Source organism: Canis aureus, chromosome X (assembly GCF_053574225.1).
Source record: "Canis aureus isolate CA01 chromosome X, VMU_Caureus_v.1.0, whole genome shotgun sequence".
NCBI classification, from domain to species: Eukaryota; Metazoa; Chordata; class Mammalia; order Carnivora; family Canidae; genus Canis; species Canis aureus.
Genome location: NC_135649.1, coordinates 77,896,058 through 77,911,373, shown reverse-complemented (window position 1 = coordinate 77,911,373; position 15,316 = coordinate 77,896,058). Strand labels below are relative to the sequence as shown.

The window sequence follows — 15,316 nt, the reverse complement described above, 5'->3', positions numbered from 1 at the left end:
CCGCATGGTCTTAGCCCGGCTCCTCGTGGGGCCCCTCCCCCTTGGATGCTTTTTTATTTCTTTATTTTTTTTTCCATCTTCCTACCTTGATAGAAGTGCGAACTCTTCTCACTGTAGCATTCCAGCTATTCTCTCTTTAAATCTCAGACCGAATTTGTAGGTTTTCAGAATGATTTGAAAGTTATCTAGGTAAGTTTTGGGGGATGGGTGACTTGAGGACCCTACTCTTCCTCCATCTTGCCCCCTCCTGAGTGCACCTGTTGTGATGAGCACAGGGTGATGTATGGATGTGTTGAATCACATATTATATGCCTGAAGCTAACATCACACTGTATGTTAAGTAACTGGAATTAAAATAAAATCTTAAAAAATAACTTATTTTAAACTACATTTAAAAAAGAATATAAAAAAAAGAATATATTTGAGTTCCTTAAGTACAGGTATCCTATCCTACTTGTGTTTGCGCACATCCAGTGAGCACCTTGACACAGCTGTGTGCTTAATGTATAATTAAGGATTGAGTACAATAAATAAATATCCAAGGAGAACTATTTGCTGCACTGGAGAGCTGTGATCGATTTCCCGAGAGTCTGAGTACTTGCTTAGCACACCAGTAATGGTGGAATGTCGCCCCAATAAAATTTTTCAGATAAGTTGATATTCATTGAAAGCATCAATATAGTCATCAGAGATAAGAAAAAAAACACATTGGTAGACTTTCTTATCTTTACTGTTTTAATTCTGAATGGCATATGGTGTGGGAGCACCCTATCTCTTCCTGTTTAGAGCCTCTAAATGTCTTAATCTGGTCATACTTGAGAGAGGGAAAGGATTATGACATGGTCCTCAGAACAGCTCCTGGGGAGAGAGACCTCATACACAGGACAACACACTCTAATTAGTGTTGGTAGAGGGGCTGCAGGAAGGGATTTGGGAGCTCAGAGAAGCACAGTCCTCTTAGGGTGAATAGAGGAATCAAATAGGAATGGGGGTACAGGGTGGGTGATAGATAAATCAAATGGGGAGCTGGAGAGAGCAATTCCTGAATAAGAGGTAGTAACCAGAAAAGAGACCACACAAAGAAGAGAACGCTGAAAGTGGAGAGTGAAGGAGGAGGTTGACAGGCAGGGAAGGAGGCCCATCTGGAGGTGGAAAAAGGCAGGACCACTTCCGGCTGGGGAGGGAAAGCCAACAAGCTCAAAACTAAGGAGAGGTTTGGAGAGAGCAGATGCCTTCTGGATTCCAGAGGACAGGTGAGCTATGGTGCCCAGCTTCAGTGAAGACCCTGTGGGATCCTCTGGGCAATGGCTTCAATGTGCTTGACTCCACACACCCTAAGTTGAAGAAAACCTGCTACATGTTCAGGAGCTAACTGCATTAATGTGATCAGGTTTAGAGGTGCTTGGACCCTGTTCGTATGGGAGATAGAGGGGGCAGAATCCCCTTTGGGCCTTATAATGGAGAGATCTGGTCTCTGTTCTGGCCGCAGAAAGGAGAGACACAGACCCAGTTTGGACTGTGGGAAGATAAAGCAATAGTTCAGGCAGTAAAAGAAAGGAGCAGGACCCAATTTGGGAGGGAGATAAGCTATGGCAGGAATCTGGTAGACTGGTAAAAGGGGACAGGGTCCGCACTGGGTCACAGAAAGTAGGGATCAGGACCTAGAAATGAGCAGCAGAATCCCTTTGAATAGTGAAAGTGACCAGGCTCAGCCAGAAGGAAAGAGGAGCTAGGTGCTAGTTTGAAAAGGGAAGGGAAAGAACCTGGTACTATTTGGGAACAAGGAATACACAAAAGCGTAATACCACTGGGTTTGTGGGTAGGGTATTGTCGCAGAAAGGGCGGGAGCAGTCACTTGCAAACATGAAGTGGGGGAGAGGTTTGGGGAATGGACAGTGCAGGACTGCACAGGAGAGAGGAGGGAACAGGCATCTTAGGGAAAGGGAGGGGCTGAGAAGTACTGCAGAAGGGGGCAGGGTTATTCAACATAGTACTAGAAGTCCTAGCCTCAGCAATCAGACAACAAAAAGACATTAAAGGCAATTAATTTGGCAAAAGAAGAAGTCAAACTCTCCCTCTTCGCCAATGACATGATACTGTATATAGAAAACCCAAAAAACTCCACCCCAAGATTGCTAGAACTCATACAGCAAATTGGCAGTGTGGCAAGATACAAAATCAATGCCCAGAAGTCAGTGGCATTTCTATACACTAACAATGAGACTGAAGAAAGAGAAATTAAGGAGTCAATCCCATTTACAATTGCACCCAAAAGCATAAGATACCTAGGAATAAACCTAACCAAAGACATAAAGGATCTATACCCTAAAAAGTACAGAACACTTCTGAAAGGAATTGAGGAAGACACAAAGAGATGGAAAAATATTCCATGCTCATGGATTGGCACAATTAATATTGTGAAAATGTCAATGTTACCCAGGGCAATTTTCACATTTAATGCAATCCGTACCAAAATACCAAAGACTTTCTTCAGAGAGTTGGAACAAATTATTTTAAGATTTGTGTGGAATCAGAAAAGACCCCGAATAGCCAGGGGAATTTTAAAAAAGAAAACCATATCTGGGGGCATCACAATGCCAGATTTCAGGTTGTACTACAAAGCTGTGGTTGTACTACAAAGACAGTGTGGTACTGGCACAAAAACAGACACATAGATCAATGGAACAGAATAGAGAATCCAGAAGTGGACCCTCAACTTTATGGTCAACTAATATTCGAAAAAGGAGGAAAGACTATCCATTGGAAGAAAGACAGTCTCTTCAATAAATGGTGCTGGGAAAATTGGACATCCACATGCAGAAGAATGAAACTAGACCACTCTCTTTCACCATACACAAAGATAAACTCAAAATGGATGAAAGATCTAAATGTGAGACAAGATTCCATCAAAATCCTAGAGGAGTACAAAGGCAACACCCTTTTTGAACTTGGCCACAGTAACTTCTTGCAAGATATATCCATGAAGGCAAAAGAAACAAAAGCAAAAATGAACTATTGGGACTTCCATCAAGATAAGAAGCTTTTGCACAGCAAAAGAAACAGTCAACAAAACTACAAGACAACCTACAGAGTGGGAGAAGATATTTGCAAATGACCTATCAGATAAAGGGTTAGTTTCCAAGATCTATAAAGAACTTATTCAACTTAACAGCAAAGAAACAAACAATCCAATCATGAAATGGGCAAAAGACATAAACAGAAATCTCACAGAGGAAGACATAGACATGGCCAACAAGCACATGAGAAAATGCTCTGCATCACTTGCCATCAGGGAAATACAAATCAAAACCACAATGAAATACCACCTCACACCAGTGAGAATGGGGAAAATTAACAAGGCAGGAAACCACAAATGTTAGAGAGGATGTGGAGAAAGGGGAACTGGTGGAGCCACTCTGGAAAACTGTGTGGAGGTTCCTCAAAGAGTGAAAAATAGATCAGCTCTATGACCCAGCAATTGCACTGCTGGGGATTTACCTCAAAGATACAGATGCAATGAAACACCGGGACACCTGCACCCCGATGTTTCTAGCAGCAATGTCCACAATAGCCAAACTGTGGAAGGAGCCTCGGTGTCCACCGAAAGATAAATGGATAAAGAAGATGTGGTTTATGTATACGATGGAATATTACTCAGCCATTAGAAACGACAAATATCACCATTTTCTTCGACGTGGATCGAACTGGAGGGTATTATGCTGAGTGAAATAAGTCAATCGGAGAAGGACAAACATTATATGGTCTCATTCATTTTGGGAATATAAAAAATAGTGAAAGGGAATAAAGGGTAAAGGAGAAAAATGAGTGGGAAATATCAGAAAGGGAGACAGAACATGAGAGACTCCTAACTCTTGGAAACGATCTAGGGATGGTGGAAGGGGAGGTGGGCAGGGGGTGGAGGTGACTGGGCGACAGGCACTGTGGGGTCACTTGATGGGATGAGCACTGGGTGTTATGCTATATGTTGGCAAATTGAACACCAATAAAAAATAAATTTATATAAAAAAATTAAAAGGGGAAAAAAGAAGGGGGCAGAAGGTCCTATCGGGAAGGGGTGGTGCGTGTCAGTGTGGAAGAGTAGAGATGGGCGGTTTTAGGGAAGGGGCAGTGCAAAGCAGTACTGCAGTGGGAGCCAGCTGGTGTTGGGGGAAGGGCTGGATCGAAATACGTTGCAGTTAGGAAGAGTGGGTCAAGGGCTTGTCCGAGCTGTTCTGCTGCTCTGAGAGCAGAGGCGTCTGTGGGATTGAGATTATCAGCCTTTCCGGACCACCAAAACTCATTCACTCCAGCTGGCACGCATGCGCACTATTAAGCTGCAGTAGGGAGCATGTCTAAAATGAAGGGGTGAGGTTGTAGAACTGCCTTGTGGTATCGCAGAGGCAAAGGAGCTAGGGTTTGGATAGGTGGTCTGGGTTTCTAGGTATGAGAACCCAACAGTTGAAGCGTTTGGGGGCCAAAGCTGGATAAACTCCCTCTTCCCTCAGGATAAGCGAGAGGTCTGGTGAATCTCCCTCTCCTCATTCTCCCCTAACTCAGGCCCCTTCGCCTCAGGCTTAGCTGTTACTCGGCCTTTCAGAAAAATGGATAGGAGAAATGACCGCAATTATAGGATTCTCCCATTCCAAGTGAGGCATCTCTGTATTCTCACCAGGCCATCTGCCCAGTCCTGAGTTCATTTACTGGTCTTGAGCCCCTTACTACTCTGTAGTTGAAGAATTTCCTAGCTTATCCTGTATCAGTCTTTCCCTGCAAGATGAAGGAGGAGAGAAAAACCTATCTGACTTTATCTTCTGCTCCCTCCCTTTTTCTTTATACCCCCCTTCAATCACTGCTCAGAGGAAGAGGAGGCCTTTGTGGAAAGGGTGCACTGTAGGGAGGCCAGATGGTTCAGCAGATCATAATTCTAAGTGTGTAGGGCCCCCTTCTTTCCCCCTGGGAGCCTGGGGCTTCACTTCCCTCCAGATATACAGATTGAGACCACAGAAGAGGACAGTGTCTTGCTGATGCAATACCCTCTTGGCGGCAACCAAGGACTCTCTGGCCATGGACCTACCAGTTGCTGACCCGCCTAAGAAAAGCAAGATCAAGAATGCTCCCGTTAAGGCTGTTACAAAGACCATACGTGTTGCCCATACAGTCTCATCTGCCAATGTGATTGCCACTAACAAGCCTAAAGTAACTTTGCAGTCTTTATTATTTTTTTAGTTTCTTTTTTTTATAAATTTATTTTTTATTGGTGTTCAATTTGCCAACATAGAGAATAACACCCAGTGCTCATCCCGTCAGGTGTCCACCTCAGTGCCCGTCACCCAGTCACCCCCACCTCCCGCCCACCTCCCCTTCCACCACCCCTAGTTCGTTTCCCAGAGTTAGGAGTCTCTCATGTTCTGTCTCCCTTTCTGATATTTCCCACTTATTTTCTCTCCTTTCCCCTTTATTCCCTTTCATTATTATTTATATTCCCCAAATGAATGAGACAATATAATGTTTGTCCTCCGATTGACTTATTTCACTCAGCATAATACCTTCCAGTTCCATTCATGTCGAAGTAAATGGTGGGTGTCTGTCGTTTCTAATGGCTGAGTAATATTCCATTGTATACATAAACCAATGAAACGCCGGGACACCTGCACCCCGATGTTTATAGCAGCAATGTCCACAATAGCCAAACTGTGGAAGGAGCCTCAGTGTCCATTGAAAGATGAATGGATAAACTTTGCAGTCTTTAAATCTGCCTATCATCCCCCAGATCAACCAGGCTTCAGCTACCACTGAAGCAGCCAATACTCAGGCTTCTGTAGTCACTGCTCAGCCTAAGAAAGCCAGTAAGACAAAGAGAATTACTGCTAAGACAACCCAAAGCTCCCAATCTCCAACTGGTAAGTAGAGTGTCACTACACAGATCAAGGCACTCTTGCAGGCTCTATACCAGACATCCTGCAGGCTATCCAGGTTTCAGTTAGCAGTGGGTCAGCCAACTCCCAGGTCTTGACAGCCTTCACTAAGCCTACGGAAGTTTCCAAAGCTAAGAAGGCTGCTGATAAGGCCATAACTAGTACTATTGATATCTCATTGGCTCCAACCACCACCCACTCAGCTACCACCCAAGGCCAACTTACTAATGAGGCAGCCACTACCCATGCCACAGCAGCTGGCATCAGATCTAATAAAACCTCCAAAGCGAAGAAGGCAACTGTTAAATACTGACACTGAACTCCTAAAGGCCCCGAATACTGACACTGAACTCCTAGAGGGCCCAAAATACTGACACTGAACTCCTAGAGGCCCCAAATACCAAGACAGCTACCAGGCAGACTGAGGCCTCAGCAGCAGCTATCTGGCCCCCAAAATTCAGGGGCAAGAAGGCTGCCAATAGAAGCCCAAATTCTGCCTATGAGGTCTCTCAGGCTCCATCTGCTGCTCAAATGGTCACAAACCAAGCCCTAGCAGCCACCTTTCAGGTCAAGAGAGGGTCCAGGGCTCATATGTCTGCCACTAAAGCACAGACAGCCGAAAGTCAGACTAAAATTGTTGACCAACGGGCCCAGGCCAAGATGGCCACTTTTAAGACTAACATAAGTGCTCTTGAGACTCAGGTTGCTGCTGCTGTCCAGGCCCTGGCAGATGACTACCTGGCCCAGTTGAGTCTCCACAACCAGGACCCAGGGCAAGAGGAACCAAAAGGTGAGATCTCTGACATCACCATTCTTAACTCTTCACTTCTTTTCCATTCCTATGCTCCTGGTTTGTTCATTTGTTCTATAAAAGTTTATTGAGACTTTTTGCTTTGAGCCAGTCCCTCTGTTTGGATAGGCTATGAGAGATGCTGAGAAGAACATGATATAGTTCCTGCTCCCTGACAATCCATGGATTGGTGGGGAAATAATACATTCATACACTTAGCTACAACCTGGTTATAATTCAACTTGTATTTACATAGTAGTTACCATGTGCTATGTTTTCTCTTACAGGTTGTGTCTTTATTTTTTGAAAGTAACTCCTACTATCTAGGGATCATAGATCCCAGTTTTATAGATGAAAAAACTGAGTCCCAGAGAGATGAAGTGATTTGTCCAAGGTATACAGCTAGCAAAATCAGTGGTGACCAAAATAAGAGGAGGAACCCCGGGTCCTGCCCTTGGGTTGCTTTTGTCCTGAAAGGGAAATGAAACTCCTGGCTAGAAGATAGTGAAGACAAATCTAGGACTTCTGACCGTCCAATCTGGCCAATTGGATGGTCAGAACCCACTATAGGAAGGGTTTGGGAGATTTTCAGGAGACGGTAGGGTAGGGAGACAGAGCCTTTCATCTGGTGACTCTAGACCTTCCTTCTTTTTGATGATGTAGTCAAAGCATCTGAATGGAGATGAGAGAGGTGGTAGTAATTACAGGTTGATCCCATGGGGCTGGAGGCCTCTGCCAGCCTGAAACGTGGCCATTTTGCAAGAAAGGGTAAGAATCCAACTCTGCCCAGTCTCTTTTCTTCTTTACCTTCCCTCTTTTCTGTCATTCTTCCAAGTTTTCTAAAAACATATTGAGTTCTCCCCATGTATTCCTCTTCTCCCAGGCAAATAAGTTGGTGAAATACCTGTTGGTTAAGGACCAAAGATCCCCATCAAATGCTCAGGTAGAGTCATACCAACTCTCCTCCCTGAAATCTCCTCTCCACTCCCCTCCCTCCTCTGCTCTGGGGTAACCATTTACTTTTATAGCCTTTTTGTTCTCTCATATATCCTCCCTTACTCTTCACATTCTGATATGGCTGGCATCTCCCATTAGCACAGTTCAGGACTCAGACTGCACTGACCCCACAAGCTGGCAAAAGGGCTGCAGTTCTGTGGCCCCCGCACAGCCTGGCTGCTCCCACCTCTCCCTTCCTACAGACATGCTGAAGGATGTCATCCAAGAATATGATGAATATTTCCCAGAGATCATTGAATGAGCAAGCTACGCTCTGGAGAAAGTGAAGGGGCAGCCCTGGGGGATGGGCACAATGGGGAAGCCTTGACTCAACAAAGACATACATGACCCTTCTGGGATAGATCAAAGAGACTTTCTATTTTTTTAATAAATTTATTTTTTTATTGGTGTTCAATTTGTCAACATACAGAATAACACCCAGTGCTCATCCCGTCAAGTGCCCACCTCAGTGCCTGCCATCCAGTCACCCCCACCCCCCACCCACCTCCCCTTCCACCACCCCTAGTTCGTTTCCCAGAGTTAGGAGTCTTTCATGTTCTGTCTCCCTTTCTGATATTTCCCACTTATTTTTTCTCTTTTCTCCTGTATTCCCTTTCACTATTTTTTCTCCTTTCTCCTTTATTCCCTTTCACTATTTTTTATATTCCCCAAATGAATGAGACTATATAATTTTCAAAGGGACTTTCTATCCCCATTACTATGCAGTTGGGCAAACGGTGGCATAAGTAGGAACATAGACTAGCCCAGGGTCACACTGAAAGCCAGTGGTAAAACACAGCTAGGGCTCAAACCTCCTTTTTTTTTTTTGGGGGGGGGGGGCTCAAACCTCCTAAGTTAGTTCTGTCTGATGCTGTCTGATGCTGGATGTGTCCTGTAATGCATTTTAGATGGTCACCTCTCCATTTCACTCTCCATTCTCTATCTCCCTAGATTCCCACTAATTACAAAGGTGATGCTGATAATAGTACATTTCTTACCTGTTTTCTGTAGTGGTGACCACTTAGCTAAGTGCTTTACCTGCATTATCTCACTGATTTCTCACATACACTCAAAACTCTAGCTACACAGGGAACTGTGGGATGCTCAGGAAGCTCACTGATGCCTAGGTTGAATTTTGTGATCTCACAGGCTATATTTTTACTTGGCAGATGTTTTGAGTCAATCTGAAAGAAATTGATAAGCAAAGTAACTTGCATATTCTCATCAGCATTCAGGAATTCTCTGCAGGCATACTGGGAATGTAAGCTGGGAAAGGGCTGGGGTGGGAGGGAGGCTTTGCTTCTGTCTATGGCACTACCCCATCCCTGTCATCTCTCCCCATATCTCCTTGGAGAGGCAGAAAGTCAGGGCCTAAAAAGCCCCTGTTTAAGCTTCATCACATAGTTGGAACCCTGCAGATGGTAGTGGTACTTGATTATGATTGACTAAAGAATATAGAAGCCTGGAGAAGTGCATTCCTACTGTCTTGTTTTCTGTTTATACAGAAGCTTTCAGGAAAAGCAGACCTGTTGTTGCCTGTCTCTTCCTACTGGCTTTGGTAGAGTGGTTCTTCCTGGTATGGGTGAATCATGATGCTTGAAGGATAGGAGCATCTCTGGGGCTGTACCTAGAATTCTCTTGGAGCAGGGGGGTCAGTTTGGGAGAGAAAGAAAGGACTCACATTAGCTGGGTGCCTAGGTTGTTTCAGGTTGATAGGCATTCTTCCATCCTTTTGGCAACCTGGGGCAGAGGAGCATTGGATTTTGCCATTCTACTTAACAGGAGACTGAGACTCAAGAGTCTAAGTGCCTTGCTCAGCGTCACATAGACCTTGAAGTATAGACTGGGAAGAATTCTGTCATGTGTGAGGAATCTGGGAGAGGGTAGCCTAGTGAGCTGGCTGATATGTTTTTTGCAGATGGCTGCTGGACATAAATCTTCTCTCTACCTTGTTATTTCCCTAGGGTTAAGGATTCGCCAAAGCTAGGTCTCCTCATGGTGCTTCTTAGCATCATCTTTATGAATGGAAATTGGTCCAGTGAGGGCGAGTGACTGGGCATGTAGCTGAATGGGTGGCCACAGTTGGAATTCCACATGTTCATTTTCTGTCCCTGTCTCTTCTTGCCTCCCTTTGCAGCTGTCATCTGGGAGGTGCTGCGCAAGCTGGGGCTGCGCCCTGGGTATGATTGGGCTCTCTCAGTGCTTGCTGTCCGTGTTGTTGTTTGGCAAGAGAGGATGGTCCCAGGATTGCATCAGCTTGGTGGTCTGGTGGTGTGGGAACGGGATGCTGGACTGGGTAGAGGGTCCAGGGTTCTGACCTGGGTGGACGGGTAAATGGTCCTGAACTCTCTGCACTTTCCCACCCCTATGTCATTCCAAACTGAGATAGAAGATAGAACTTTAGGGGCATTCCTGACAAAGAACCATCTGGCTTCAACTTACTGTTTCTAGTGACTGTGTGTTCACTACTTTTCTGGCTTCACTGGGACTGCTATATGTGCTAGAGAGGTCTCTTCCATGTTGAGAAACGCCTCTTCCCTCATATGGGAAGTTTTCTTCTCTGTTTATGGGTTATTTTTCCCATCGTCAGGGTGAGGCACTCTCTCTTTGGGGAAATAAGGAAGCTCATCCCAGACGAATTTGTGAAGCAGAAGTAAGTGGCATTTGGAGGCTTTGTCTGGCCCTGAAGTGTTCTGAGTGTGCTGCTCTGGTTCAGAAAGTGCTCAATCAGCTCTTTTATTACACTAGCTTTAGATGCAGTATGGGCATCCTATGCCCTAGAACTGAGTCTTGTCCACAATTCCCATGAGTGGACAGTTCCAGGATTGGGCTAGACTAAAGGCCAATTGCTTTGGGGTGTGCTCAGAGCAGGGTACCTGAAGAATGGCTCCTCTGTTTACAACACACCCAACAGGAACTTGGGCTTACTCCTCACAGGTTTCAAGGTACTTTGGCCTTCCTGTGACATCATGCCCTATACGTGCCTTCTATGAAGCATCAAGTGACAGTCTTGCACAAGTCCAAAAGGAAATGACTCAATATTGGAGACCAATGCCACAAACTGTGTTTGGGAGTGAGTGTAGGGAAGGAGGGTCTTAGAAATCCTTGTTGTAGGAGCTGAGTTTAGTATTTGAAGGGGCTTGCCACCTGGTACCATTGGTTGCACAATAGATTTGTTTGGTTAGAAGCAAGTTTCATTTCCATTCTCCAAGGTACCTGGAGTACAAGAGGGTCCCTAACAGCAGATCACCTGAATATGAATTCTGGGGCTTGCACTCTTACCATGAGACTAGCAAGATGAAAGTCCTCAAGTTTTCATGCAAGGTAATAGGAGAGCTTCCCTGACTTGTAATATTAAGGATACTGGATGTCCCTTGCTGGGGAAGACTATGTGCAAGGGTGGTCAGGTACAGGGCAGCCTGCAGTTAGTATATAAACATATGGAACTTCACTGATGTCTGAGAATGCTGCTGAACATAAAGTTTACATTGTTTCATTCTTTTTTCATACTTTGTGTTAGTCTTCTTGCATTGTCATAACAAAATACTACAGACTGGGTGACTTAAACAACAGAAATTTATTTTCTCACAGTTATGGAGGCTGAAAGCCCCAGATTAAGGTCCAGCAGGATCGGTTTCTGAAGAAACCTCTCCCTCTGGCTTGCAGATGAATATTTTCCTGCTGTGTTCTCACACAGTAGAGAAAGGGCCTTTTATAAAAACACTAATCTTATTTGACCAGGGCCTCACCATTATGACCTCATTTAACTCTACTTCCATTAAGGCCCAATCTCCAAATATAGTCACATTGGGAGCTGGTGCATTAACATATGAACTTGTGGGGAGACACAAACATTCAATCCATAACATACTCTTTTATCATTTCCCATCTTCTCAGTGAGGTTAAGTAACTTGTCCAAAGTCACACAACACCTTAGTTATCAGAGCTGAAACTAGATCTCAGGACTGACCCATGATAGAGCCTCAGAAAACTAAGAATTAAAAAAAAATACTGCTGCTATTGGTTTTATACAAAGCCCATAGTATGTAATTAATACATAGTTACAAATGTTATTGTCCTTATATTATCATTCCCATTTCAGATGCAGAAGAAAGACATCAAAGACTGGGCTGCTTAGTACCAGGCGGTAGAGATGGAAGTGCAAGCTGCAGCTGTGGCTGTGGCTGAGGCTGAGGCAAGGGCTGAGGCAAGGGCTGAGGCAAGATCCCAGATGAGGATTGGAGAAGAAGCTGTGGCTGGGCCCTGGAATTGGGATGACATGGCTATCGACTGCCTAACAAGGGAAGAGTTAGGTGATAATGCTCAGTCCTGGAACAGATTTTAATTTGAAATTGAGACCAGAGCCCAAGAAAATGCCGAAGCCAGCACCAACATCGACTTCAACAGAGGAGCTAGCACCAGGGTTACCTTCAGTGATAATGCTAGCATTAGCTTCAGTGCTACGCCCAGACCCAGTGGTGGCTTTGGTGGCAGAGCTGGCATTAGCTTTGGTGGCACACCCAGGACCAGTTCCAGCTTCAGCAGTACAGCCAGCATTTGCATTAGTGGTATACCCAGCACTAGCACTAGTTTTGGTGGTGCAGCCAGTACCAGCTCTAGTTTCAACAGTGAAGCCTGCATTAGCTTTAGTGGCATACTTTGTACCAGTGCCATCTTTGGTGGTGGGGTCAGCTCTAGTTTCAGTGTCTCACTTAGCACCAGTCCCAGTTTCAGTGGTGGAGCCAGCTCTGGCTTTGGAGGCACACTCAGCACCACCACTGGCTTCAATGGTGCATTTACTACCAGTAGCAGATTTAGCAGTATGCTCAGAACCAGTTCAGTCTTTAGTGGTGCACTTAGCATCAGGACTGGATTTGGTGGCACATTGAGCACTAGTGTCTGCTTTGGTTTCTCTCCCAGCTCTGGTGCCAGCTTTGGTGGCACACTTAATACCAGTTTCTGCTTTGGTGGCTCTCCTAGCACCACCACTGGTTTTGATGGAGTACTCAGCACCAGTGTCCCCTTTGGTGGCTCTTCCAGCACCAGCACTGACTTTGGTGGTACACTAAGCACCAGCATCTGCTTTGGTGGCTCTTCCAGCACTGGTGCCAGCTTTGGTGGTTCATTCAGCACCAGTGCTGGTTTTAGCAGTGCTGTCAGCACTAGTGCTAGCTTTAGCAGTGCACCCAGCACCATCTCTGGCTTTGGCAGTATGTTCAGCACCAATGCTGACTTCAGTGGGGCGCTTAGCACCACTACTGACTCTGGCATTGCTCCCAGTACCAGCATTGGCTTTGGTGGAATTCCCAGCACCAGCCTCTGCTTTGGCAGTATGTCTAACACCAACCTATGCTTTGGTGGCCCTCCTAGCACTAGCACCTGCTTTAGTGGTGCTACCAGTGCTAGTTTTGGTGATGGATCCAGTACCGCTGCTGGTTTCATCTTTGGCAATGGGTTAAGCACCAATGCTGGATTTCGTGGTGGGCTGAGCACCAGTGCTGGCTTTCGTAGTGGACTAGGCACCAGTGCTATCTTCAGTAGTGAACTGAACACCAGTGCTGGCTTTGGTGGTGGACTGATCTCAAATGATGGCTTTGGTGATGGACTGGGCACCAACGCTGGTTTTAGCAGCACACTTGGCACAAGTGCTAGCTTTAGTGGTGGCCTCAGCATCAGTGATGGTTTTGGTGCTGGCCCTAATAACAGCTTCAACAGAGGACCAAGTACCATCATTGGCTTTGGCAGTGGTTCCAACACCAGCACTGGCTTTATTGGCGAACCCTGCACCAGCACCAGCTTCAATTGTGGACCCAGTTCTTTTTTTTTTATTTTTTTATTTTTTTATTTTTTTATTTTTTTATTTTTTATTGGTGTTCAATTTACTAACATACAGAATAACCCCCAGTGCCCGTCACCCATTCACTCCCACCCCCCGCCCTCCTCCCCTTCCAACACCCCTAGTTCGTTTCCCAGAGTTAGCAGTCTTTACGTTCTGTCTCCCTTTCTGATATTTCCCACACATTTCTTCCCCCTTCCCTTATATTCCCTTTCACTATTATTTATATTCCCCAAATGAATGAGAACATATAATGTTTGTCCTTCTCCGACTGGCTTACTTCACTCAGCATAATACCCTCCAGTTCCATCCACGTTGAAGCAAATGGTGGGTATTTGTCATTTCTAATAGCTGAGTAATATTCCATTGTATACATAAACCACATCTTCTTTATCCATTCATCTTTCGTTGGACACCGAGGCTCCTTCCACAGTTTGGCTATCGTGGCCATTGCTGCTATAAACATCGGGGTGCAGGTGGTGGACCCAGTTCTATCACTGGCTTCAGCAGTGGACCAAGCAGTAGTGCTGGCTTTGGCGGTGGACTGAGAAATGGTGTTGGCTTTAGTGGTGGAGCCACCAGACTTGGTGCCTGTAGCTTCTCTTATGGCTAGTGAGGTTTCAGGTAATTACAACATTTGCTCAGCCATGGCCCATGGGGATGGGCATAAGAACTGGGAAATGTTATAAGAAACCCCAAAGGGGGAGGTTTGGGTAGGGAGATGAGGACAATGAAGGAAGTATGAGGAAACAGTATATTTGGTGCTAAAATGTGTTCCTGTTTGGTGTTGTTTTTAGCTTTATTTCCCAGGTTTGCAGATACAGCTAATGAATTCCAGCAGTTCTTCCCAAGTAGCCAGGTACATCCTTGGGATCTTTGTCCACACAGCAGTATAAACAGACATTATCAATCAGCTGAGGATGACACACTATGAAAAATCTGTTTGCAGATCCTGCTTTATTGTTTGCTTATTGTATGTTATCATATTTTGGTATCAGAGTTACATTAAATTTGCAAAATGAATTGGAGTTTTTTATGTTTTTTAATGTGCTTGTTGTGAGTAATATTTCAGGTTCCTAGAAGAACTAGAGATCAGTGTAGCTCTTCAGAGAAGGGGGGGCTGCAGCTTTAGGCTAAAATAAAAATATTATTTCAATGGGATAGAGACCTGGAGAAAGTATAGCAGACAAGGGGATTATAGCTTGAATGAAGATATAGAGGGAAAGCCTGGAATCAAGGCAGAGGGAGAGGGTTTTGGACAGTAAATATAGATCCATTTTGAGACATTTGTATAAGAATAGAGAGATAGGCTGTATAAGAATAGAGGTAGACACAAGAACAAGGGAGGGTTTTCTTGAGATAGGAAAGAGAGATCTGAACATGTTGCAGAGTGTAGGGGCAAAAGCCAATAAAGGAGATAGATATTCTATAATAGTCAAGAATGGACTGAAGTAGCCCATGCCTGACAAGGTGGGATGGGATAGAGTGCCAGGGAATAGAGGGTGACCCTGACTTTGAATAGGATTTAAGGGTGGCTGTGGAAGCAGATAAATGTAGGTTTGTTTCAAACAGTAGATCTTCCCAAAAAAGGTGATATGAAAAAGGTGATACAAGGTTTGGGGCTTGCTGGTGGCTATGATGGAAGAACAAAGGAATCAAGGCAGTGAGTACATGAGTCTGTCTCTTTATCCCTGCGTTGCTGATACCTCGGTGCATGAAGAGTGGCTAAAGAAATGGAACATAGGATTCAAGCTGTCTAAGGATGGAGGAACAATGAGG

The 15,316-nt window shown here is 45.0% G+C and overlaps 1 protein-coding gene and 1 non-coding gene across 2 annotated transcripts; both read left to right on the top strand.

The window, feature by feature from the left end:
* Positions 1-4,601: 4,601 nt before the first annotated feature.
* On the top strand, positions 4,602-14,255 carry TRO (trophinin). Its single transcript, XM_077887651.1, is given in 12 exon segments — positions 4,602-4,646; positions 7,369-7,473; positions 7,589-7,622; positions 7,625-7,648; positions 7,905-7,984; positions 8,871-8,962; positions 9,666-9,745; positions 9,839-9,881; positions 10,292-10,354; positions 10,914-11,025; positions 11,804-13,505; positions 14,014-14,255. Coding segments are annotated over 12 exon segments (2,517 nt in total). The 3' UTR covers positions 14,151-14,255.
* Positions 10,555-10,683, top strand: LOC144309329 (small nucleolar RNA SNORA11). Its single transcript, XR_013375371.1, has one exon. It is a non-coding gene; the product is annotated as a small nucleolar RNA SNORA11 (small nucleolar RNA).
* Positions 14,256-15,316: the final 1,061 nt, after the last annotated feature.